This window comes from Piliocolobus tephrosceles, chromosome 18 (genome assembly GCF_002776525.5).
Source record: "Piliocolobus tephrosceles isolate RC106 chromosome 18, ASM277652v3, whole genome shotgun sequence".
In the NCBI taxonomy this organism is placed as follows: Eukaryota; Metazoa; Chordata; class Mammalia; order Primates; family Cercopithecidae; genus Piliocolobus; species Piliocolobus tephrosceles.
Genome location: NC_045451.1, coordinates 20,152,649 through 20,178,530, shown reverse-complemented (window position 1 = coordinate 20,178,530; position 25,882 = coordinate 20,152,649). Strand labels below are relative to the sequence as shown.

Here is a 25,882-nt window from a genome sequence, read left to right as displayed (position 1 = left end):
CATTTATGCAGCCAACAGACACATGAAAAAATGCTCATCATCACTGGCTATCAGAGAAATGCAAATCAAAACCACAATGAGATACCATCTCACACCAGTTAGAATGGCAATCATTGAAAAGTCAGGAAACAACAGGTGCTGGAGAGGATGTGGAGAAATAGGAACACTTTTACACTGCTGGTGGGACCGTAAACTAGTTCAACCATTGTGGAAGACAGTGTAGCGATTCCTCAGAGGTTGGTTTTCAAATACCTTTTTCAAGAAAAAGGAACCAGGGCTCACTGAGGGCAGAGAAAATACAAGATGACCCTAGAAGATAGTGCAGTATCATAAATTTTTTAAATGCTCAATAAAAGATTGGGGGCTTGTTGAGAGAACAAAGATGACAACATGAAGGAGCTCAGAATGACCATTCCTGAAACAATCTGAGCAGCAAAATAAGTAAGAGTGTTGGATTGTAACCTATGGAATAAACATCCATGAGTCTGTAGTGATCTAAATAAATAAATGGGAGAGAAAGGATGGTTGGTCCTGACAGCAGAATTCCAATGAACAAATATGGAGGGAATTATAGAAATATAAACATCAAGGCCAGGTGTAGTGGCTCACGCCTGTAATCCTTGGGAGGCAGAGGCAGAAGGACTGACTGAGCTCAGGAGTTTGAGATCAGCCTGGGCAACATGGCAAAATCCCAAATCCAAAAAAAATAGAAAAATTAGCTGGGTGTGGTGGCATATACCTGTAGTCCCAGCTACTCAGGAGGCTGAGGTGGGAGGATCATTTGAGCCCAGGAGGTTGAGGTTGCAGAGAGCTATGATTGCACTACTGCACTCCAGCCTGGACAACAGAGCTGGACCCTGTCTCAAAAAAATAAATAAGCAAATAAATAAAAAATGAAAAAATAAAGTCAGCATTTGGCAAAAACCACATTCTTGTTTCAGGCAAGAAACATCAATGGATGCTAAAATGAATGAGCAGAAGTTTGAAATGGATACTTACATAGTCTCAAAGTACCTTCTCCAAAATATTAACCACAAAGGGAAATACAGTAACTTTAAAGTAGAGATAGCGATAGGAAATCACCATAACCAAGTGATCACGGCCAACATCATCAGTAATATCTTATCAACCTTATATAATATATGCACTATATATTATATAACATATACTATATATAACATATTATATATAATATCTTATCAAAATGTGGAATTTCCATCCAACCAAACCCAAATCAAAAGGTATTAACTGACTAATGCTCTTGGAAAATGTCAAGGTCATGAAAGACAAGGAAAGATGGAACTACTGCAGACTGCAGAAGGCTAAAGAGAAAAAATCACTAAATGTAATGTGCGATTGTGGATAGGTTCCTGGAATAGAAAAAAGCCCTTGGTGGAGAAACTGATAAATTTTGAATAGGTCATTAATTTAGTTGATTGAACTGTATCAGTGTTAATTTCCTGGTTCTGACAATTATATCATGGTTATGTAAATTAGAGGAAGATGGGTGAAGGATGTACAGAAACTTCCCATACTATTTTTGTAGCTTCTGAGGTCTAAAATTAGATCAAAATAAAAAGATTTTTAAAAAGGTTGTGTTACATGATCCAGTCTATTTCTAAAAGGATTGTATTTATTAAACTATTTGAAGAGCTAAACTATTCATTTAGCATCATAAATATTTCAATGAGTTCACATTATGAAGATTTTTTTAAATACAAAGAGAAAAATTGAAGAAATATAAATTTGCAGTTGTAAGTGCCTTTAATCTCTAGATATCAGGTAGAATCACCACCTGTTTGATCTAACTCTGTTTAATTCTCCAGTCCTAAAGAACTCACCTTGACATTCTTGTTTGTCAAGGGTTATATCGGTTGGGACAGGGCTCTGAAACGTTAGGTTATGGAAACATGACGCTTTGGTTTGTTATCTGTGCTCCAGGCATTGAAAGCTGTTAATTATCTGCATAAGTCAATCATTCTCATTAGAAATTTACTGTTCAACATTCTAAGGACACAATTATCTCCTCTCTGCTCCAACTCTGTCCAGTCTCTCTGACAGTAAAAGACGGGAATGAAAAAGAGGTAGTCACACATATTACGTTCAAAATGGTTTCATTCCGTCAAAAAGAAGTTCCTGCATCGGTCTCCTTCTATTACAGTCTTACAATGCTACACATATTTATTCCCCTAGTACTTTTCATAAAATTGTTATATATTACTTCATATTCTTTTTATATTTTATAAATACAAGAACACACCTGGCTCTGTCAAGTAACTGACAAATCTCCTATTTTTTTAAAAGATGCTAAAACCATTTTTTGTTTTCCAGCTCTGAACAATTAAAAACTTTAGACATGTTTGCAGTTTTTAAATATTAAAAGTTGCTGGATTTATGGTCCCCTATTTGTAAAATGAATCTAGAACGGGATTCTTAACCTCATGCAGAAATCTTACAATATACAGTGCTTGCACACCTGAAGTCACAAATTTAGGATAAAAAAAATCACATAACACACAGACACTACTTTTACATACTTACTTCATTTCATTTACTTGTCTCAGAATCTCATGTTGAGTTTTTACAACAGTATCCAGTTCTTGTTGAGAGATCTGGAGGAAGAAACAATGACGAGCAAGCTGAATAATCCACATTCTGTGAGCACATAGTACAGTAGCCCTTCTTCTTTACTTCCCTTCCAGCAAAGGGTAAATGAGGCACATCTGCATATTCTGCAAGCCCACCTGCCCATGCTGCCCAGGCATTCCTGCTCCTCTTTTAGAGATTTCCTCTGTTAAGGAAGAAACATATCTTCTCTGTTCATCAAGAATCATATCTAACTGCCGGTTCAGCTGCTTGATTTCAAGATGAATACGATTTTGTCCTTCAAAGACTTGTCTTAGCTCTCGATCTCCTACACTCTCAAATATTTCCTCTGCTGAAAAGGAAATAAATAAAAATGATCAGCCACCTACACATACGTAATTTTCAAAATACCGTAAGTGACCAAAGTGCCAACATACAGCAAAATTAGAACATCATCATCAGAGTGGTACAATCTCCCAAACAGAAAACATGCGGATAATTGATTTAATAATGATTAAATTATTTGTTTTCTGCCATTTCAGGTGATTGAACACTTATTATAAATTGGGTTTAAATTATTTAAAAATAATTTTTCTTGGAAAATCTCAGGAGGGATCAAAATGGCTAACCAGATGCAGGTAGTATGTGCCTCCTCCATGGAGAAAAACCAGAGTAGTAAGTAGATACTTGCATTTCAAATAGATTGCCTAGGAGAGAATGCTAGGACTCATCAGAGAAGAAGTAGGAAGCGCCAAAATAAGTAAGGAGAGAGTTTGAGGCAGCTTGCCCAGCCAGGCAGGAGCTGACTGAGCACCAGAAGAGGCTCCTAGATGATGGGAAACAGTAAGAGAGAAAACCTCAGGGCCCTGCAGTCCAAAATGGGCTTTTATGATCCTGGCTACAGAAGAAACCCTTGACCCACTAAGGCCTTGGGCTGGACATATGGAACTGCCTAAATATGGCACAGAGATGTTGGTCCATAAAGGGAGACCACATGGAATCCCACAGGCATTCGAGCCTAGAACAGCTCCAGTTGGGCACTACTGCTGATAGCCTAGATACCAGGGATCTACAGACATGGCTGCAGCCACTGCAATGTTCCAAGGAGAAAAGGGGGAACACTGGTCACTCCTATGCACCGTAGGAAGGTCCCTACTGCCTTGCTGAAGTGTGCTGCTGATACTGAGACATGAGCAGACGGCACTTCCCACAGCTTCTTGTCCATGCTGCTTGCCTGGGAGGGACCCTACCCTCTCTGCTCCCAGACCCAAGGTGAAATATTGAGAGTTTAATGGAAGGTTGTGCCCCACCCTCAGGCTATGTTTGGGCTGACAGGGCTGTAGCTACCACCTGGCCAAGGAGAGAGAGGGAAACTAGGCTCTTCTATGCATATCTAGGACAATACCCACTGCCCTGCAATGGACTTTTGTGAAACAGATGTGGGCAGACTGCACTCCTTACAGTTTCTTGCTCATGACACCTGCCTAGGAGGGGCCCTGCTCTCCCTGGTCCCAGGCACAAAGCACAATTTTGAGAGTTTCATGCTGAGCTGTGCCCTGCCCTTAGTCCGAGTTCAAGTTGATATGGCTGCAGTTGTTGCCTGGCTAAGGAGAAAAACTAAGAAAATAATTGATGAAAGTTTCCTAAGTCTAGCAAAAAAGTTAGATGTCCAGATACAGGAGGCTCAGCAATCCCCAGAAAAATATATTACAAAAAGGATTTCACTACAGCATATTATATTCAGAATGTCTAAAGTCAATGTGAAATAATTCCAAAATTAGCAAGAGAAAAGTACTTAGTCACTTGTAATGGAAATTCCATCAGATTAACAGCAGACTTTTCAGCAGAAACCTTACAGGCCAGAAAGGAATAGGCATTCCCAAAGTGCTAATAAAAAGAAAACTGTCAGCCAAGAATTTTATATCCTGCCAGAAGCAGCTTCATAAATGAAGAAAAAGCAAAGCCTTTTCCGGACCAGCAAATGCTGGGGAAATTTGTCATTACTAGACCAGCATGACAGGAAATGCTCAAAGCGGTCTTAAACATGGAAACAAAAGGTCAATATTCACCATGATAAAAAGAGAAATATAAAATAAAAGTTCTTATAAAACAATCACACGGTAGGAAGATGTAGGAATCAAATGGCAACATGACAGAATTTCATTAAATGACAGAGATGGAAAAGAAGAAAGGAACAAAGATTTTATAAGACAATTTGAAAATAATGAACAATATGACAGGAACAAAGCCTCCTATATCAATATTAACCTTGAATGTAGATGGATTAAATGTTCCACTAAAAGATACAGACTGGCAGAATGGATTAAAATACATGGCACAACTATATACTGCCTACAAGAAACTTAACCTTATCCGTAAAAACACACATAGACTGAAAGTAAAGAGGCGGAAAAAGATAGTCCAAGCAAATAGAAACCAAAAGTGAGCAGGAGTAGCTATACTTACATGAGATAAAACAGACTTAAAAAAGAAAAGACAAAGAAGGTTATTATATAATGATAAAGGGATCAATTCAGCAAGAGAACATAACAATCCTAATTTATATGCACCTAACATTAGAGCATCAAAATTCAGAAAATTATTACTAGACCCAAAGAAAAAGAAAGACAGTAATACAATAATAGTGGGAGAATTTAACACCACACACACAACACTAGATAGATCGAGACAGAAAAATAACAAAGAAACACTGGGCTTAAATTGGACTTTAGACCAAATGGACTTAGACATTTACAGAACTTTCTACAATAACTATGGAATATACATTCTTTTCACCAGCACACATAAGACTCCCCGACACAGACTACATATTAGGCCACAAAATAGGTCTTAGCAAGTTTTGAAAATCAGAATCATATCAAGTGTCTTAGACCACAATGGAGCGAATCTAGAAATCAATACTAAGAGGAACTTCAGAAACTAAACAAACACATGGAAATTAAACAGCATGCTCCTGAATATTCACTTTGTCAATGAAGAAATTAAGACATAAATGTAAAAATGTCTTGAAATGAATGAAAATGGAAGAACAACACACCAAAACAGCAAAAAGCAGTGTGAAGAGGGCAGTTTACAGCATTAAATGCCTACATCAGAAAGTGGAAAGATCAAAACACTCTAACATTATACCTCAGGAAACTATAAAACCAAGAACAAACTAAACCCAAAGTTAGCAGAAGAAAATAAATAACAAAGATAAGGGCAAAGCTAAATGAAAGAGACAAAGAAATTAATAAAGGATCAACAAAACAAAAAGTTGGTTCCTTGAAAACACAGACAAAATTGATAAACCACTAGCTAGACTAAGCAAGAAAAGGGAGACGATCCAAATAAACACAATCAGAAGAAAAGGAGGCATTACAACAGATTCCACAAATATACAAAAGACCATCAGAAACTATTTGAACAACTATACGCTCACAAACTAGAAAACCTAGAGGAAATGGGTAAGTTCCTGGAAACATACAACTTTCTGAGATCGAAACAAGAAGAAACAGAACTCCTGAACAGACCAATAATGAGTAGCAAGACTGAATCAGTAGTTAAAAAAAACAAAAACAAAAACAAAAACTTAACAGCCAGGACTAGATGGATTTATAGCTGAATTCTATCATACATATCAAGAAAAACCAATTCTCCTGAAATTATTCCAAAACTTTGAGAAGAGAATTCTCCCTAACTCATTCTACGAAGGCGGTATCACCCTGATACCAAAACCAGGTAAGGACAGAAAAAATGGAAAACTACAGACCAATATCCCTGATGAACAACGATGCAAAAATCCTCAACAGAATACCAGCAAAATGAATCCTACAGCACATCAAAAAGATAATACAGCATGATCAGGTGAGATTTATCCCAGGGATGCAAGGAGGGTTCAACAATACAAAAAATCTATATATATGATACACCGCATAAACAGAATTAAGAACAAAAAACATGATCATTTCAACAGACTCAGAAAGGGCATTCAATAAAAGTCATCATCCCTTCATGATAAAAATCCCCAATGAACATACCTCAACATAATAAAACCCACAGCCAACATCACACTTAACAGGGAAAAGTTGAAAACATTCCCTTTAAGAACTGGAACAAGATAAGGATGCCCACTTTTATCACTTTTATGTGTAAAAACATAATACTAGAAGTCTTCACCAGAGCAATCAGGGAAGAGAAGAAAATAAAAGGCATTCAAACTGGAAATGAGAAAGTAACATTATCCCTGTTCGCTAATGATATGATCTTTTATCTAAAAAACCCTAATGACTTCACCAAAAAAACTCTTAGATTTGATAAAGGAATTCAGTAATGTTTTAAGATAAAAAAATTAATGTATAGAAATCAGTAACATTTTCATATACTGATAATGATCTAGCCAAGGACAAAATCAGGAAGGCAATTCCATCTACAACAGCTGAAAGAAAAATAAAAGACCTAGAAATATATTTAACCAAGGAGGGGAAAGCTCTCTACAAGCAGAACTTCAAAACAACAATGAGAGAAATGGTAGATGACACAAACAAATGGAAAAGCACCCCATGCTCATGAATTGGAAGAAATCAATATTGTTAAAAGGACCATAATGCCCAAAGCCATCTACTAGTTCTAGACACTCCCTATCAAATTATTAATGTCATTTTTCACAGAATTAGAAAAAAATTCCTAAAATTCATATGGAACAAAAAGGAGCCCAAATAGCCAAAGCAATGCTAAGCAAAAGGCATAAACCTGGAGGCGTCATATTACCTGACTTCAAATTACACTACAAGGCTAAAGTAACCAAACCAGCACAATACTGGTATGAAAACAGACACATAAGTCAATGGAACAGAACAGAGGACCAAGAAATAAACCCACACACCTACAACCAACTGATCTTCAACAAAGTCAACAAAAATATACACTGGGGGAAAGACACCCTATTCAATAAACAGTGCTGAAAAAATTGAATAGCTATATATAGAAGAATGCAAGTGGACCCATACTTCTCACCATATGCAAAAATTAACTCAAGATGGATTAAAGATCTAAACACAACACCTGAAACCATACAAATCCTAAAAGAAAACTGAGGAAAGACTCTTCTGCATATTGGCCTAGGTAAAGAATTTAGACCAAGTCCTCAAACACAAGAAAAACAAAAATAGACAAATGGGACTTAAAACTAAAAAGCTTCTACACAGCAAAAGAAACAATCAACACAGTAATCTAACCTACAGAATGGGATAAAATATTTGCAAACTATGCATCCAACGAAGGGCTAATATCCAGAATCTTCAAGGAACTCAAACAACTCAAGAGAAAAACAAAAAGCCCATTAAAAAACTGGGCAAGAGCATGAACAGACATTTTTCAAAAGAAGACACACAAGTGGCCAATAAATAAATGAAAAAATGCTCAACATCACTAATCATCAAAAAAACCCAAATTAAAACCACAACGAGATACTATCTTACATAAATCACAATGGCCATTACTAAAAAGTTAAAAGACAACAGATGTTGTCAAGGATGTGGAGAAAAGGGAATGCTTGTATGCTGTTGGTTGGAATGTAAATTAGTACAACCTTCACAGAAAACAGTATGGAGAATTCTCAAAGAACTAAAATTAGAATTACCGTTTGATCCAGCAATTCCACTACTCTACTGGGTATTTACCCAAAGGGAAAGAAATCATTATATCAAAAAGATACCTGCACTCATTCATTTATCGCAGCCCTATTTACAAAAGCAAAGATATGGAATCAACCTAAGTGTCCATCAACAGAGAACCTGATAAAGAAAATGTGGCATGTGTGCATATATATGTGTGTATATACTATAGACTACTACTCAGCCATAAAATAAGAATGAAATCATGTCTTTTGCAGCAACACAGATGGAACTGGAAGCCATTATCCCAAGTGAAATGACTTAGAAAGTCAAATACCATATATTCTCACTTATAAGTGAAAGCTAAACAATGGGTACAAATGGACATATGCAGTAGAATAACGGACACCAGAAACTACAAAATGTGGGAAGGGAATGAAGGTTGAAAATTACCCACTGAGTACCATGTTCATTAGGGTAAGAGGTACACTAAATCCCCAAACTTCACCACTATGTGACACAAGCATATAAGAAATCTGCACTTGTACCCCCTAAATACATAAAAAGTTAAATAAAATAAAAATGGAAAAATATTTCTCTTTCATATGCACTGTGTGATTCTACTTATAGGAATAGGCAGAACTAATCTACAGTGATAACAATAAAAATAGTGATGGGCGCTGTGGAGGAGGTGGCTGACTTCAAGGAGGCATGAGGGAACTTTCTGGGATGATAAAAATGTTCCGTATACTGATCTGGGTGATGGTTAAATGGGTATACACATTTGTCAAAATTTACCAAACCATACTTTTCAAACACTACAGTCAGCTTCAGGATATACTCACAAATTGTATGTGATGATGTTTAAAACAAATTCAAAGTAAGAATGACCTTTATGATTCATTTTTAAATTCATTAAGTCTGACTCATACTGTTGATCATTAAGAGAACTGCACACTACATAGAGTTCAAATGCTAGCCATAGCCTTTATTAAGTACACCTTTGATCCCTTATGCTGCCGGGGAACAATTCAGATAAAAAGCTAGCAGATAACATAAAGTCCCTCAATTTGGCCTTAAAATGTTTTCTTTTTGACATTAGCACACTCAAGTTCTTAATAACATTGGCTTAGACTAGTATTTTATAATTTTCAACTATACAGTCCAGGATTCTATTGAGTAGAATGGGGAGGAGAAGCAGGTATCATGTCACATTACTTTCATAACAGTTTTCATAGATTTTAAGGATTATCTCCACACTATAAGGTAAATATGTGTCACTAAAAGCAAAAACATAAACTTTTGATGATTTCATTCAAAAAATATTTACTGAACTTGAACTACTAGGTTAGCATTGTTCTGGACTTCTTTTTAGGCTTCGTGGACATAGCAGTGAATACAGCAAACAAAATCCCTGTCGTCAGGGAGCTTTGACTCTAGTGGTTCCATTCATCCAAATAACCATGGTACTCTCTATTTCATACATGACTAAGCCACATTCTCACTGGTAAAAATGCCAGTCTCCCAACTCTTAAAGACTACAGATGTGCTCAGAAATCACGTGGAATGTGCCCGTTCAGAGAGCAGGGATGAGCCAGGCAACAGGGCCTCAAGCGTCCATGATCGTCAGCCCCCAGCCCTGCTGCGGCACCCATGTCAGCTTCGCTACAACTCACCGGGCTGCCCTTGGAGGTCGGGATGGCCCTTCTGGAATTCCTCTTTCTTTTTATCCAATTCTTGTTGAAAGTGCTCAAATTCCTCCTGATACTTTTCTTTTTCCTTTTCTGAAATTTCTTTATCTGGTGTGGGCTTTTTTTTGGAGTTTTGGAATAGATCATAAAAAAGATAAGAAAATCATTCAGATACCTCTATATATGTTATTTTTCTCATTTTAACTATTCTACCACTAGCTGAAAGGTTAACATAAAAATGTATTCCTTCTTGACTTAAATGATAGCAAATTTACTCTTTCTTTCTTTCTTTCTTTTTGAGACAGAGTCTCACTCTATCACCCAGGCTGGAGTGCAGAAGCGTGATCTCGGCTTGCTGCAACCTCTGCCTCCCAGGTTCAAGCAATTCTCCTTCCTCAGCTTCCCGAGTAGCTGGGACAACAGGTGCCTGCCGCCAGGCCCGGCTAATTTTTTTGTATATTTTAGTAGAGACGGGGTTTCACTGTGTCATCCAGGCTGGTTTTGAACCCCTCAGTTCAAGAAATCCGCCCACCTCGGTCTCCCAAAGTGTTAGGATTATAGGCATAAGCCACTGCACTGGGTCCCCCCTTTTTTTTCTTTTTTGAGATGGAGTCCTACTCTGTCGCCCAGGCTGAAGTGCAGTGTCTTCACCTCAGCTTACTGCAACCTCTCCCTCCCAGGTTCAAGCGATTTTCCAGCCTCAGCCTCCTGAGCAGCTGGAACTACAGGTGTGTACCACCACGCCCGGCTAATTTTGTATTTTTTAGTAGAGACGGGGGTTTCACCATGTTGGTCAGGCTGGTCTCAAACTCCTGACCTCAGGTGATCTGCCCATCTCAGCCTCCCAAAGTGCTAGGATTACAGGCATGGGCCACTGCACCCAGCCTACTCTTGCCTCTAATAATAACCACTACCATTTACTGAGCACTTGCTGTAAGTACACTGTCTCAATCCTTCAGTATCCTGAGGTGGCCAGTACACACATCTCTGTTTTAGCAATTAAGAAATGAAGAGTTACAGAGGTTCAGTCACTTGCACAAGACCATATAGCAGTAACTGGCAGAAACGATCCAAACCGAAGTTAGTCTTCCCAAACATTCAACTAAAAGGCAAAACCACTAAACTGATAAAGTTTTTGAAAAAATGTGTAAAATTACCGGCTCTTTTCCAGGTTCAGTCAACTGGAAAGTCAAAAAAGAAAGGACATCATGGTCATCTACAAATTAAAAAAAAAAAAAGTCTGAAAAAGTTTCACAGGAGATTACTTTTATCATTGTAAATGTATTTTATCAATATTTATTGCTTTAAATAACAATAACCAGGGAGAGAATTAACAAAAATTAGCTCTAATTTGGTAAGCGCAATGGCACTCTGTGAGCTTAGAGACAAAAATTCACCTGATTTATATTAGAAATAATCCAAGACTCACTTTCTTAAACCCTAAATCAGAACATTTAGCAATGCTTAACATAAAACAGATGTTTAATCAATGTCTGATAAGAAATGAACAAACAAATGAAGGGTCAAAAGAAGTCCAAACTCCTTATTCTGGTACCAAGATCCTCCATGGTTTCCCACATATCTCCTTCATGGACAATGTCCCAGACAAATGAGACAAAATCCTGGTCTCCACATACTGCCAGTACCTATATGTCTCTGAACCTTTCTTAGAGTGCATACCACTTTTTGTCTTACTTTCTTATTTGTTTCTCTCACATGGAAGATATTAATAATTTTATCTTAACTAAAATCATATCAAAAAATCAAATTCAAGCTGTTTAAGCCAAAAGCACCAGCTCAGCAAATCAAACCTCCTAACTCTTAACTAAAATACCAATCCTGGCTAGTCGCATCCACCAATCAAGAGCAATTAATATCAAGTGTACAGCAATCTTTATGCTTTGTACTGTTTTTATGGAACCTAGAGATGTAGACAGATTAAAAAGAAAACTACAATACTGTAGTGTAGATTAAGAAACTGTGTTATGTAATAGGGCACTGAACCTGGAGTCAGAAATCTAGGCCGAGTCCTGCCTGGGGCTGACCACTAATTGGCCATACTATCTTCAGAAATTTCTTTCACCTAAAATTTGGCAAGTTCTTCTAAAAATATGGAAAACATGATCTTCCCTCCCTTCTTCTCTGGGTTGTCTGGAACAATCCATGTATTTGAAAATATTTAAAACTACAATGTATCATATAAACATAAAATGGCATTGACATTGAATGGTAATTTGTCACCATATGTGGAAAAAAATGGTAACTATGTTTTTGTTTAAAGTTTAAGCACCAAATAACCTTCCTTAGGTTGCCAAATTCATTTATATGTGATGTGACCATGATCAGGATCCTAAAACACTTGGCAATTAACCTTTTTGTGGATGTGACTAGCCAAGATTGCCATTTTAGTTAATTGTCATGTGGTTTGATCTGCAGCCTTTAAGCCTGCTGACTTTGATAGCCTTTACTTTAAATATATCTCCTTCACTATAAAATAGCACCCAAACTGATGCTCTAATTTACATACTTGTATACAGCCCCAGTTAACTGTACATCTACGAACAATATAAGTAGAAAATAAGCAATCTCAACAGACCAAAAGACTGGCACAGCAGGCAATGGGAAGGTTCCAAACAGTCTTAAAAAGTTATTAGTATAAACAAGTCTACATAACCCTGATACACTATTCCCTATAAAACACAATTCACAAACTTTTAATATTATCAGACTGCAAGATTTACCTGCAAGACCTCCAGTTGCAGCAGATATTCCAAAATGCCCTTGTGCAGGGATAATCATATTTTCCACTTTGGCACAAAATTCATAATCATTTTTATCTGGTGTAAAGCCATTATTGATCATTACCTAGAAAGATATATCATAGCTACAGCTTTTACAAAAGACATTAGAAAATAAATTTCAATTAATCCATTTTATGACTAATACGATTCAATTTTATTTCATTCATTACAAAGGGTAATTTTAAATAATGTTTTTTACTTGGTGTCAATATATAATACATTTTACTTAAAAAAATTTTTGCCCCACTATGTGTCAAAAGTTAAAAGAGAGAAAAATCTGATAACTTTCTATGAAAACCTTTCTAAAATGGGGTATGGTTCGCCTTCTCTCAAGAAGACCTAGGGAGTCACCATTACTCTCTTGGAATGGTTCATGCAGTAGAGGGATCAGACTTGTTTTCAGATCCCAGTGACAGCTAAAACCAAGAGGTTAAATTTACAATTTTATCTGCTGCTGGTTGAAAATTAAACCGATTGTCTCAACAAGTAGTGAGCTCCTCTGAATTAAATTAGTGAGGTAACTGGACTGTCACAGGTTAGCAGAGAGCAAAAGTGACAGAAGTCACACTGACAAGGCAGAGAAGGAAAAAACTAAAAAGATGTATGTTTCTACTCTGCAAAATGTACATTTGAAGGAATGACCCTAAATTTCTTGGCAGAATCTTAGAATCCTAGGCAAGCACTGGACCACCTGACACATGAATGCTTTTCTCATTATCCCAGTCAAGCAGTGGTTCAGCTTCTTCAATACATTTCACTTCTAATAACCCTCTCACGAGTCCCACCCTAAACAACAGTCACTGAGGTTCAGGGTGGATGCAGAAGGAGTAGGCCCATGGCACCAGAGTAAGGTCACTTGTGTCATTACTTCTAGAGTCAAAATTTTGTCAGAGACTTAAGATTCAGTCACAGAGGCAAAATATTATTCTGATCAAATTTTCAGCAAGAGAATAAAATCTGTCAATATGAAGAGTTACTCTCTATATACTGTAGGATGGAAATGTGAACTAAAAAGTAGTTTAACATAACTAATTTTAAAAGATCATTTAGAATTTGGTTCATATTAATATTTGTTTCCTCTGTTTAGTAATATTCCTATTTCATTTTACATCATTTACAACTGGTCCTCCACCACAGAGCCTTTTAAATTAGAATCAACAATCAGGAAGTTATTTATCTTTGAGTCTTAAAAAGACTGTGGGTTATTACATTCAAATTACAATATTAAAATCCTCCAATTGTTCAGTATTTTTCTCCTTGATTTCTAACAAACTGAAAATCCATCAGAAGTCTTCATTGTCTAGTTCCAGTTCCAATTTTTGTTTTAAAGGACGTAACACATTTCATTCTACTCTTGAGTTAGCAGGAATGTTAGGAAGGACTGTAACTGAAAGCCATACAAACTGCTGATTAATACTACTTTATGAATCATCAATAACCTTCCTTATTCACCTTATGGTTTCAAACCATTGTTAAAGACTATACTTGCAATATTGAAGATCTCTTGCTTTGACTGTGTTTCCCCCACCAACAGCACTTACTGCTTCCAACCTCCTCTTACTTTGTTTTCCTCTCCAATGTGAAAACAACTGGGACAAGCTAGGGTGAAAGTACTCATTAAAATAAACACTTCTTGAGTACTTAACATGGGTACAATATTAGGAACTAGAAGAAATATAGGATATAATGCCTATTGTGAGAAGTTTACAATCATATCGATAAGAAGAGACACACATATAGTTAATAAGCAAGTCAATACAACACATCTCAAGGCCAAATAAGCATTAGAGAAAAAAAATAAGAGTTTAGGAGAGACAGATCATTATGAGCTGTTTAGGAAATCTGATGGAAAAGGGATCCGAATTTGTGTGCTCAAAGCTGAGTATGACTTTACCAAGTAGAAAGAAAAGGAATTATTACCAGACTGAGCAAATGCACAGAGGCGAGAACCAATAAGTAGCAGTCAGGTGTCCAGCCAGTCTCTTCAAAACGTGCACTTGAAAACACTAGCTCCATGATCACTCATAGATATTAGATGAAAACACTAGCTCCAAGATCACTCATAGATATTAGGTGAAAACACCAGCTCCATGATCACTCATAGATATTAGGTGAAAACACTAGCCCCATGATCACTCATAGATACTAGGTGAAAACACTAGCTCCATGACCACTCATAGATATTAGGTGAAAAAGAATTCCATAGTTAAGTCAGTCTGGGAAACGTGAGGTTTAATAAAGGTTTATTTATCCTTTCTTTATAAAGGATCCCTCATAAAGAAATCTTTAATGTGCTAATATGCAGAGTAGTGCCCAATCTCATCCAATTGTGGAACCCTTTTTGGTGAGCACATTTTGCAAGGTTATTGTTCTGGAGTGCTGCCAGGGCTCACAGCCTCACGGTGTTGGGTCACATAGGCAGTCTGCACCCACCATGCTTGATGTCTGGGCTTTGCCACATGCAGGTAAGCAAGACTTACTGATGACTCTAATGAAACTGTATAGGGTGAATAATTACAGTGGAATTAAAACCCAAGTTAATCATAAAAGACTGAATACCTGCTCTATTCTAAGATCTCCAAATTAGCTTGGAATTAAGACTGAGCCAATACAGTTTTCCAAAGAACTAATCTCAGAGTTTTAGACCCAGGAGTGTAAGGCTAAGCTCATGATTTAGGTGAAAGAAAAATTCATACACTATATTTTTTTGCTTTTAAGTATTATATAACCAGGTATTGATGGCATCTTTAAAAAGCAAAGTTTACAAGGCATAGTGATCTTAGTTATCATAATTGCCAGTCAGATATATCCACCTATATATTAACCTAACCTCAATTTATCTACAACTAAACTCATTAACAACCCTCTGATTTCCCATTCCTCCCCCAAAGAGATAAAACACAAACAAATGTGCTGCTTCTTTGCTAGTAAATAGTACCAATTAGCTGTCCAACTGGCTAGATTCAGGAACTATCCTTGACTCAACAACTGTGTTCACCCCCAACCCCAAGAAAACAGGTACTAAGAATACTGGGACCTAAGTCATCTTTCTAAATCGCAAATCTGATCATTTCACTTCCTGCTTAAAACCCTTTAAACGTTTTTAAAAGTTTCTTATAGGCTAAACTACAGGAAGTTGTGCAAGGCCTGTTACTGCCAATCTTTCAACCTCACCGCTCACTGATCTCTTCTATCTCCCAGCCATACCAAACTACATGCCTTTCCAAAATATTTCAAGTTCTCTCAAGTGCCTATGCCTGCTTTCTATCCTTTGAGTACACCCACTCACTTGCGCGCGCGCGCACACACACCCCCTCTTCCCCCTACCCAGGAACTTCCTGATCTCCTTGTATGGCACAGCTCAACTCTGAGAAAATGTTCCTGCCCTTCCCCACCTCCACCTGGCGGTTACAGGATTCTAACCATAAGAACCGCCTGACAGTGTCTGCAACGTAGCATTTATCACACAGCATAGGAATGCTACATATGTGTGTCCTGTTAGGCTATAAGCTCTCTGGGGAGAAAGTCTGTCTTACTCATATTTACATCCTGAAGGCTTGGAGATGATCTATCTATCGATCGATCGATAGATATATGTATCTCTCACATGTGCTATACAGTAGGGTGCTTAAACATTTACTGACTAAATGGAAACCTACCATCAGGGGTTTACAACAGATGACCACTCTTCTGCTCTCTTAGAGTAACAATGATGAGTATGTAAGCAATATCCAAATTTAAGTGCATTTAATTTCTATCAAAAATTCAACATGGAAAGTCATACTATAACACTGTTTATTTGATTCTCTCTAAATAAATGCTACTTACTGTCAATGTTTTTTGGTAATAGATAATCTTTGCTCGGACAGGATACGGTTTATTACGAAAGTCCCTCTGGCAACTTGCTAAAGCTTGACTAGCACCATCACTATAGTATAAGAGAAAGGAAAACGAAGAAGACACTCAGCTTTTCAATATTTAAAAATTCAGGAAGATTAAAATAATATCAAGTTATGAAAAAGTCTTGAGTTATTTTATTTACTCAAAAGACTACATGAGACTACATGAGACTAAGGCAGTGAATCTCTACCCTAGGGCAAAAACATGAATCACCCACTGGGCTTTTAACACGTAGATTCCACTCCAAATCAACGGAAGCAGAATCAAAAGGAGGTGGCCTAGGCACCTCCATTTTAAATAGTTCCAGAGGGAGTTATGATGAACTACCAGGGCTGAAACTCACTAAGGCAGAAAAACAGTATGGATAAGTCATCTTTCTTACAGTTCGCTGGCTAAAAGCTATTTCCTATACAACAAACACGTGAAAATAAAAAATGTACATACCTAATTTATATACATTATAAATATACAGTCATCCTTCAGCATCCACAGGGCATTGGTTCCAGGACCCCTGTGGATACCAAAATCCTCAGATGCTGAAGTCCCTTATATAAAATGGCATAGTATATACATATAACTTGCGCACATCCTCGTGTATACTTTAAATCATCTCTAGATTACTTATCACACCTAATACGATGTAAATGCTCTGTAAATAGTTGTTATATTGTATTTTAAAATTTGTAATCTTGTTGCATATACAAAATAATTTGTATTATTTTTGATCTGCAGTTGGTTGAATCCACAGATACGGAACACATAAATACAGAGGGTTGACTTAGAACACTTAGAATCTCTGCAAACCACTGAGTCTTTAAATGATGCAATATTGAAGTTAAATAAGATGGTATAAATTGCTTAATCATCAGCCTTAATAATCAAGACTCAACTTTATTTTTTAAAGATCCCTTTTAATGAAGACAAAAATGCATGATCAGTGGCATCAATGAGAGCCAGGAACAGTCTATACACTTTCAAAAGTATAATATCAAATAAGTTTCAAAGGTACAATATTAAATAATTTGAGGTGAAATTAAAAGCATATACTATATTTGAATCTGAGATGGTCCACAGATAGAACTTTAGAACACAACCAAATAAAATAAAACCTTTCTACCAAGTTACAAAATATGTCTCAAGAAAAAGAACAGTATTTTTTTCATTTGGAAAGTGTTCAGATTTGAAACAATATATTTCATAAGGATTCCAAAGAGAAGCTGAAATCAAGAGCAATGTAAAAAATACACACTCACTTTTGATGGTCATAATGGATTTGTCCATTGTTGCCTATAATTACTATAGCAGGATTATTTTTCTAAAAATAAAGAAAACATTTTTAAAAATGTCTTTAATCAAAGCATTCTACATCATTCTTGATGTACTATGAAGTGACTTACATATCTAAGATTCTAGGACTCAAATTTTTAAAATAACCTGGCCTTGGCACTCAAGGAATTACTAAAGTTCTTTAAATTGCTAACAATCACCCCTGAAAATTAATAGAGAAACAACCAGCTGATGGGAAGATCATCAACCTTAAGGCTGCTAAGCCACAAGCTAATGTTTCCAATATGTAAGTACATTTTGATCTTAACTGTTTTAGGAGAGATCATCAGAAAAATAGGCCCAATCAAAAACAATGATTAGGCCGGGTGTGGTGGCTCAAGCCTGTAATCCCAGCACTTTGGGAGGCCGAGACGGGCGGATCACGAGGTCAGGAGATCGAGACCATCCTGGCTAACATGGTGAAACCCCGTGTCTACTAAAAAAAAAAAAAAAATACAAAAAACTAGCTGGGCGCGGTGGCGGGCGCCTGTAGTCCCAGCTACTCGGGAGGCTGAGGCAGGAGAATGGCGTGAACCTGGGAGGCGGAGCTTGCAGTGAGCTGAGATCCGGCCACTGCACTCCAGCCTGGGCGACAGAGCAAGACTCTGTCTCAAAAAAAAAAAAAAAAAACAATGATTAACGTATGACCAGATATGAATATGTGAGCTAGCAATAGTCATGCATTTGGATGTTCTTATGTAAATAAACTGGTAAGAGTCTTCTAAGCACTACTGTTTTCCCCACCTACGTCTAAAGATTTGTATTCATCCATTAAATAGGGCCATGGGAGCAGGGGTCACTGCAAAGTTGAGACTGAGGGCTCTAGTATGCCCTCAAGCTGATGTACAAAAAATCATGCACATGTAAATTAAACTGATAAATTTCCAGCTATATAAAGACTAATTATCATATTTACCATATAGCTTGGGGAGTTCTGTACTATGAAACTGATGAAAGCATTAAATAAGCTATTATTTCTCACAGCCTAACTCTGTTGGTAGACATATTAAAGTGGGTAACAGTCCTGACAATAAATGTACCTTTCCATCATTGTCAAAAGAATCAAAAAATACTCCAACACCATTCCACAGATCAGCTGATCCAAACACAGGGCCCTCCAAGCCTTGATTTTCTGTATACCAAATTGCCTGAAAGTATATAATAGGGAACAGTTAGAGGCTAGTGGTATACGCATTTATATATATTTTCTAAGTTAAAGAAATGATCATACTAGGCCATCAGCTCCAATTCGACCTCTTCCGGTCACTCGAAATGTCACCTCAACTTCCCAGTTCTCAAAGGCTGCTTTTGCCTTTGTCCACACTGAGCCTCTTTGGCTTTTTAAAGATGGTGCCACTCGAATTTGATCTGAACTTGGAATAGCATCTAGAACAGAAATCAGGGAAGAAAAGCTATAAGTTATAATTAGGTAAAACTCAATGAATCATTTCCAAACTGCTAAATATACCTACAGAGACTTAGTAACCTGTACAATAATTATTAGGAAAAAATTTCATGTTAACAGCTTCAACTTTAAAAGTTTAGGGCTAACACCTCCCTTATAAAAATAAATAAATAAAGCTACACTCATACACTACAAATTCCAGGGACAGTGGGTGGGAGAAAGGGAATTATGACTTTAAGGCAAACTATCTGATTCTCATGTTCTTTTTTAAACCTTAAAAATATGTACTTTTAAAAAAGCTGCAATGTATTTTACTAGTTTACAAAGGTTAGAAAGCTCAAACAGTGTGAAGAGAACATACCACTAGGAATCAAAAGACTTGTTCCTAGTCTCAGTTCAGCTGTGTGACTTTGGGCAAATAATTCTCTTACTCTCTTGGGTTCACCATATGTTTACCTGTAAAACGAAGGAGCTAGGCTCAATCACTTCCATAAACACCCTAAAAGTTATATGCAAAATACTGTACTTATATACATTCTTCCATGGAGAGGGTCAACTGAACTTCAATAAGCAATTCTTCAGCAGATTCTCAGAGAAAACAGTGATCCCTAAAACGGTGGTTTACCTCTCCAGGCTAGGTTCAAGCCCCAGCTCTACTACTTACTAGCTGTTTGATCTGTAGGCAAGTTACTCCATTTCTTGAGCAGCCTCATAAGTATTTAAGTGCCTATGTAAGTAGCTTTAAATGTTTCAATAAATGTTAGCTATTTCTCCTATTATTAGACTAGGTAATTACTAAAGGCCTATCAGACTTAAAATTTGAACAATTCTAGCTCTCAGATATTAACTAATTCTGAAACTCATGCTGGGAAATACAACAACTGTAACTGTAATATCACTTTACAGGTAGAAAAAAATTGACCAGAAGGAAAGCTGAGATACTTTAGTAGGATCAGTCACTGTTTCTCACTGTTACTTTCAAACATTCAAAGGATGGGGGTGTGGCCATGATGGAAAGAGACTGAACACAGAATCAGAAGACCTAGATTTGAGTTCAACTTCACTGACACTTACTACTTATGTATCCTTTTTCAAAAACCTTAACCTTTCTGAATATCAGTTTTTCATCTATAAAACAGATTAACACCCACCTTGCCTACTAAGGATCAAATCAGAGAATGAAAGTGAAAGAGCTCTGAGAGCTATAAAGGGTTACAAATTATCATTTTTTGCCCTTATGGGCCTAAGGATGTGTACTAAAGGAACATTCGAGGTAAGAAAGAGAAACACCATAGATTTGGTCTTAATTTGGGGTTGAAGGTAAAGGGCCGTGTTTAAACTAGATCTTAAATTTCTCTTTTAAGCTTTTTGAAGTAACGAATTGCAGAGCAAAATTAAAAGAACAAAATGATCAATGTAGTTACAGTGAGGCTTATGTAAAAACTACAGTGACAGTGAAAGCAAAGGATGTCCATAGCAGGGATTCCCAAAGCCAGTAGCCAGATATATCATGGCTAAAATACTAATACTTTGTTTCAAATTCATTCTAGCCACACGGCTTTAATTTACTGGTACATTATCTTGACATTTCTGCAGCAGAATAGATTAGCTGGTTATGACTCTGTAAAGGAAGTCAAGGTAACTCATTTGACTAATTGATTAACATTCCTAATTGGCTAATGTAGTGTATGTGAGAGAAAAAGCAAAGGGATAGAACAGGCAGGCAATGGAGACGTGTAGAAGTGAAAATCTGTGAACAAATCTATCAACACTACTGAATAATTCATCATCATTCCACAAATAGAAACAAAAACTCCAAAAACTTGTGTTTGATAACATTTGCATCACCTTTGTGTATCAAGAATAGAGATACCTTGATAACAAATGCCCAGTAATACACCCTTGCTGCATGGGCACATAATAAATGACTGCTGAGTAACAAAATAACTGCACTCTACTTAAACTACTTAATGACTTGGTCATTAAGTCAAATTGAAATCTATACCTTTTAATTATACATTAATTTGAGAGAAACAGCCCTTCCTAAAAGGATGCTTCCTATTCAGTAATTACTTTCTAGAAATGAAACATTTTGTTTCAAGCACCGGATAATCTAAAATGATGTATAGAAACCTTATTATACAAAAGATTACTTAATCACACACAAAGATAGAATTCAAACTGCCAGAGCTCCTCATCTCATATAAAGGTATTTGCCATTTGTTCAAAGGGTATATCTCATGGTCATTGAACAGAGCTTATGTCATGCCAAGTGCTACGATTGACTCCTTAGTCAGCAGTGACACATCAGCACTAAAAAGTGCAGATATGTTTCCTTCCACATAAGTCAATGATCTAGCAAGGCTCTCTTAGCTACAAGAGTGCCAAACATTGACAGTGAATAAAATATGAACCCAAGAGATTATTTCAATGTTTCCAGTTTTTTTTAAAGGGCTGAAAATGTAATGCTATTCTTAGGCTCAGGTTCAGAAACAATCAATCCCTAAAAATACATCCCTTCTCCTAAAAAGTTACATAATGTGTTACTACAAGAGAAAAGATCAAAGACCACACCAAGTCACTGAGAGGAAAATGTGTAGTTCCAACAGTGTAAGAATGTCTTCTGACATACAAAGACTTAAAAATTACTCTAATACCAATATATGCCATCTCAGGAGCCGTCAGTGGGCATGGGGCTCAAGCGAAGCATTAACCCTTGCTAACACCGGAGAAAAGAGCGGATGGGGGGGGGGGGGGGGGAGCGGGAAAGGAAGTAAGGGGGCTTCTAGAACATGTCTCAGGTTAGGATGACCGGGGGTAGGGCACATTTCTCCTAGAGACGTGGCGTTGTGAAACCTGATACCTAGAAGCGAGTTTGAGTGCTAGGAAGTGTAAGAGGTAACCAAACACCTCTAGATCAAACGGAAAGTACCGACGAGATCAAAGAAGGGAAGACAGCAGGCGGGTGGGAGAGAACAGAATGGGTGAGGGAAAGACTCGGGGAAAAGCGGAGGGAACCGTGCGAACCAGGAGGGACCCGGCGGAGGGGATGCCAAGAGGGTCCCTTCCACAGCGCATATGGTGTGCAGCGGCTGGAACGGGAACCTCAGCACACCAGTGTCGCCGCGGATGAAAGGCGAAGAGGCGGTGGAAGGCGGGGAGGAACCCGGCCCCCATCCCTCTGCCTCGGCTTACTCCCCGCGTGGGCCCAGAAGGGCACGGTCCCGTCGCTCTGCACCAGGTGCGGCCCCTTGAAGCTGTATTTGTACTCGAATCGGCGATGTGGCAGCCCGGCCGCGGGGTCTCCTCCCATGCCGTCGCCCCCGACGAAGCGACTGAGTGACAGCAGCAAGGCGCAGAACAGCGGCCGAACTCTGGCCTGGAGACCCCTTCGCCTGGATCCCGCCATCTTGGATTCTGGGACGCGGAGGAGGGCGGGAGAGGGAGGGGCGCGGATGGCCGCGGATGGCCAACAGGGCGCTCGCTGATTGGTGGAGCCCGGGGGACCCCCCAAGGGCAAGGGGTGAGCTCCGCCCCCGGCCTCCGGTTTCCGCGCGGCCGCCAGGCCAGGAGAGCAACTGTGGGCGGGACCACGCGCAGGGGGTGGGTCTGGGGCGGTGCGGTCCTTAGTCCCCGCCTACCTTCCCCGGGCGCGGGGAAAGGACTCCAACCTTCCCTTCCAGCGCGGCAGTGTGTGCGGGAGGCGCCGATGGGTCTTTACCTGCAGGGAGCTTTCTCTGGCTTCTTAGACTATCTGGGAGCAGGAATTGGCTACCCGTAAGACTTGCGGACCCAGCCTGTACAAAACCTTTTCAGTATATTAGAAGAAAGGCGTTCCTTTTGATGCGACATCAGTTTTTCAGTGGCAGAATCCCGAATGCTTATGGTCCCAGCCTACTGAGCTCCACCAACCTGTGTTAGAGCATTTCAAACTAGGACCCACGGGGGTTGTAGGATGCCTTAGGATTTATGAGTTGGTGTCGGAAAGAGGGTTTCTGTGAATTTGTCAGCTAACCTTTACATCTCAAAATTTAATTCCAAGAGCTTTCCAAATTTTGAAACCATGGCCATAGTGCATTCAAATGAAACTGAGTTTGGTTTGGTTTTGGTGAGAGGGATAATGTGCTATGGACCCAGGCATCTGTAGAACCTGGACATTTGAGATAGGATCGGTCTTCCACTCAGTGAATACGTTCTGTATTTTAAAGGGGACCCTTCTTTCCCTTGCTTAGGAAAATACATCGTCAAAATATTCATGGTCAAAGTTTTGTTTTTCAAAAATGTGTCATGGTGAGTTTTTCAAGTCCAAGAAACAGCAGTATGATTTATATTGTTTTTACACATGGCTCTTTATTTCACTAGCTCTGTTCGTGTGGGCTACATGAACGCCATAATGGGACTAAATACCCACATTACTTAAACTTATTTTTCATTAACTTCCCAGTTTTCCATCTTCAGACTTATGGACCATTACTGTTAAATCTCTTTCTAGTGCTCAAATAAAACCTTCAAGTTGAATATGGATTTAAGGCTTTCCACCTGCTAGTCTCGAGATGTAATTTAAATGAAAGTACAATACTTACTGCTATCTCAGCAGCAGTAACAAATATTTATCCACTGTATATTGTATGTGGGTCATTGCCCTGGACTCTCCAGGGTTTTAAACCCATAGGATTTAATCATTTTCTTTTCTTTGGTTCTCTCATTGCTCTGTCAACCAGCTCTATGCCTTGCACAGAGTAAAGAATCCGTGAGTATTTGTTAAACAAACATAAATGTTAATAAAAATGGCAAACACTGAGTGCTTTCTGTGTGTCAGTAATTGCACTAAGCTTTCAACATAAGTTAACTTACGGAATGCTGACAGCAGCCCTCTAAGGTAGATGCCATTAATATTTCCATTTACAGATGAGGAAACAAGCATAGAAAGATTAAATAATTTGCCCAGTGTCACACAGTAAGTGGCAGAGATAGGTTTCAATTCCAGCCATTCTATCATTAAAACCTTCCATCTTAAGAACCATTTTATGTTAAACATTATGTATATTAAGTATTTTCAATTCATTACTCATGGTTTGGACTCACGAGGGACTTGAATTTCAAGCATAATACAGTAAATATTTGTAATTTTTGTTAAACCATAAATGTAACTATGTTCTGTGAAGCTTTTGTTTTTTTTGTTTTTTTTTTTTTTTTTGATGCGGAGTCTCGCTCTGTCACCAGGCTGGGGGGCAGTGGCGTCATCTCGGCTCACTACAAGCTCCGCCTCACGCCATTCTCCTACCTCAGCCTCCCGAGTAGCTGGGACTACAGGCGCCCGCCACCACACCTGGCTAAATTTTTTTGTATTTTTAGTAGAGACGGAGTTTCACCGTGTTAGCCAAGATGGTCTGGAGCTCCTGACCTCGTGATCCACCCACCTCGGCCTCCCAAAGTGCTGGGATTACAGACGTGAGCCAGTGCGCCTGGTGAAGCTGTTTCTTTTTTTAAAAAAAAAACAAAAAAACTTTTTTTTATTGAAGCATATTATATAAAGAAAACTATGCAAGCCCTAAGAATGTAACTCAGTGATTTTTTCCCAAAATGAATACATCCCATGCAACCAGCACCCAGATGTTCTTTTTTTAAAAACCACACATTTCTGTTGGGTATATACCTAGGAGTAGAGTTGCTGGGTCATAGCAGATGCTGCCAATTTCTTGGTGGTTGTGCTCATTTATACTCCCATGAGCAGCATGTGAGGGTTTCAGCTGTCTTTTTTTTTGTTAACTTGTAGAAACTCTTTATTCTGAATACCTGTCCCTGCTTGGATATATACATATAGTGAATATTTGCACCCACTTAGTGGGATGACTTTTCACTCTCTTAATGTTGTCTTTTAATGAATAGATACTTATAATTTTAATATAGCTCAATGTACTATTTTCCCCCGTAAGGGTTTTTTGTGTGTCATGTTTGGGAATCTTGCTTGTTGTTTTGTCTAAGTTGTTAAACTTTAAATTTCATAGCATTTTTCCTTCAGAACTGAGAGCTTTCCGGTTTGAGTTAGATAAGACGGTTTTACAAATGGTGAAATTGAGAAACTGGGCCTGTCAAACTGAAGTTTCAAGGATCAGAATGCTTTTACTCTAGGTCCCAGGAACTCTGGGCCAGTGAATTTTAAAATCTGTGTTTTTGAAGTAACCCATGGAGGGGAAATTCTTTAACAATTAAGTGATGTTTTACCTTCAGGGCAATACCATATTGCAAATTTTGTACAACACAATGAGGGGGGATTTCTTACTACCCCTCCAGTGCCTGAGGCAATTTCCAAAAATTAAGCTCAGAGTTTTGAGTTGGGAGGGGAATAAAAATTATGAGGGTCCCTCAACACACCACTGGGCCCTGCACAGAGCTGGAGAGATGCAGTGGCAGCAGCAGGGCTCGGTTTGGTGCCCGATTCCTTCTAACTATCTTCTGGCAATATCCGTGACTCATTGCCAGCTTCTTCTGTGCCAGCAGAAAGTATCCCAAATACCGGAAGATTGACAGGCTTGTCCCATTTATAAAACCCATGGA

At 38.2% G+C, this 25,882-nt stretch overlaps 1 protein-coding gene across 2 annotated transcripts in view; it reads right to left on the bottom strand.

The window, feature by feature from the left end:
* The window catches only part of LMAN1 (lectin, mannose binding 1), a 32,791-nt gene extending 9,891 nt beyond the window's left edge, over window positions 1-22,900 (bottom strand). The window contains exons 1-10 of one of the 2 annotated variants that reach the window (XM_023218325.2): window positions 22,520-22,900; window positions 19,151-19,305; window positions 18,960-19,067; window positions 17,847-17,908; window positions 16,522-16,621; window positions 12,634-12,757; window positions 11,050-11,108; window positions 9,878-10,010; window positions 2,745-2,938; window positions 2,542-2,612 (exon numbers count right to left, since the gene is read on the bottom strand). In XM_023218325.2, the coding sequence (XP_023074093.1) occupies window positions 2,542-2,612; window positions 2,745-2,938; window positions 9,878-10,010; window positions 11,050-11,108; window positions 12,634-12,757; window positions 16,522-16,621; window positions 17,847-17,908; window positions 18,960-19,067; window positions 19,151-19,305; window positions 22,520-22,733 (1,220 nt within the window). In that variant the 5' untranslated portion in view covers window positions 22,734-22,900. The remainder of the gene's footprint in view (window positions 1-2,541; window positions 2,613-2,744; window positions 2,939-9,877; window positions 10,011-11,049; window positions 11,109-12,633; window positions 12,758-16,521; window positions 16,622-17,846; window positions 17,909-18,959; window positions 19,068-19,150; window positions 19,306-22,519) is intronic. The other variant, XM_023218326.2, reaches the window with a different exon arrangement.
* Window positions 22,901-25,882: the final 2,982 nt, after the last annotated feature.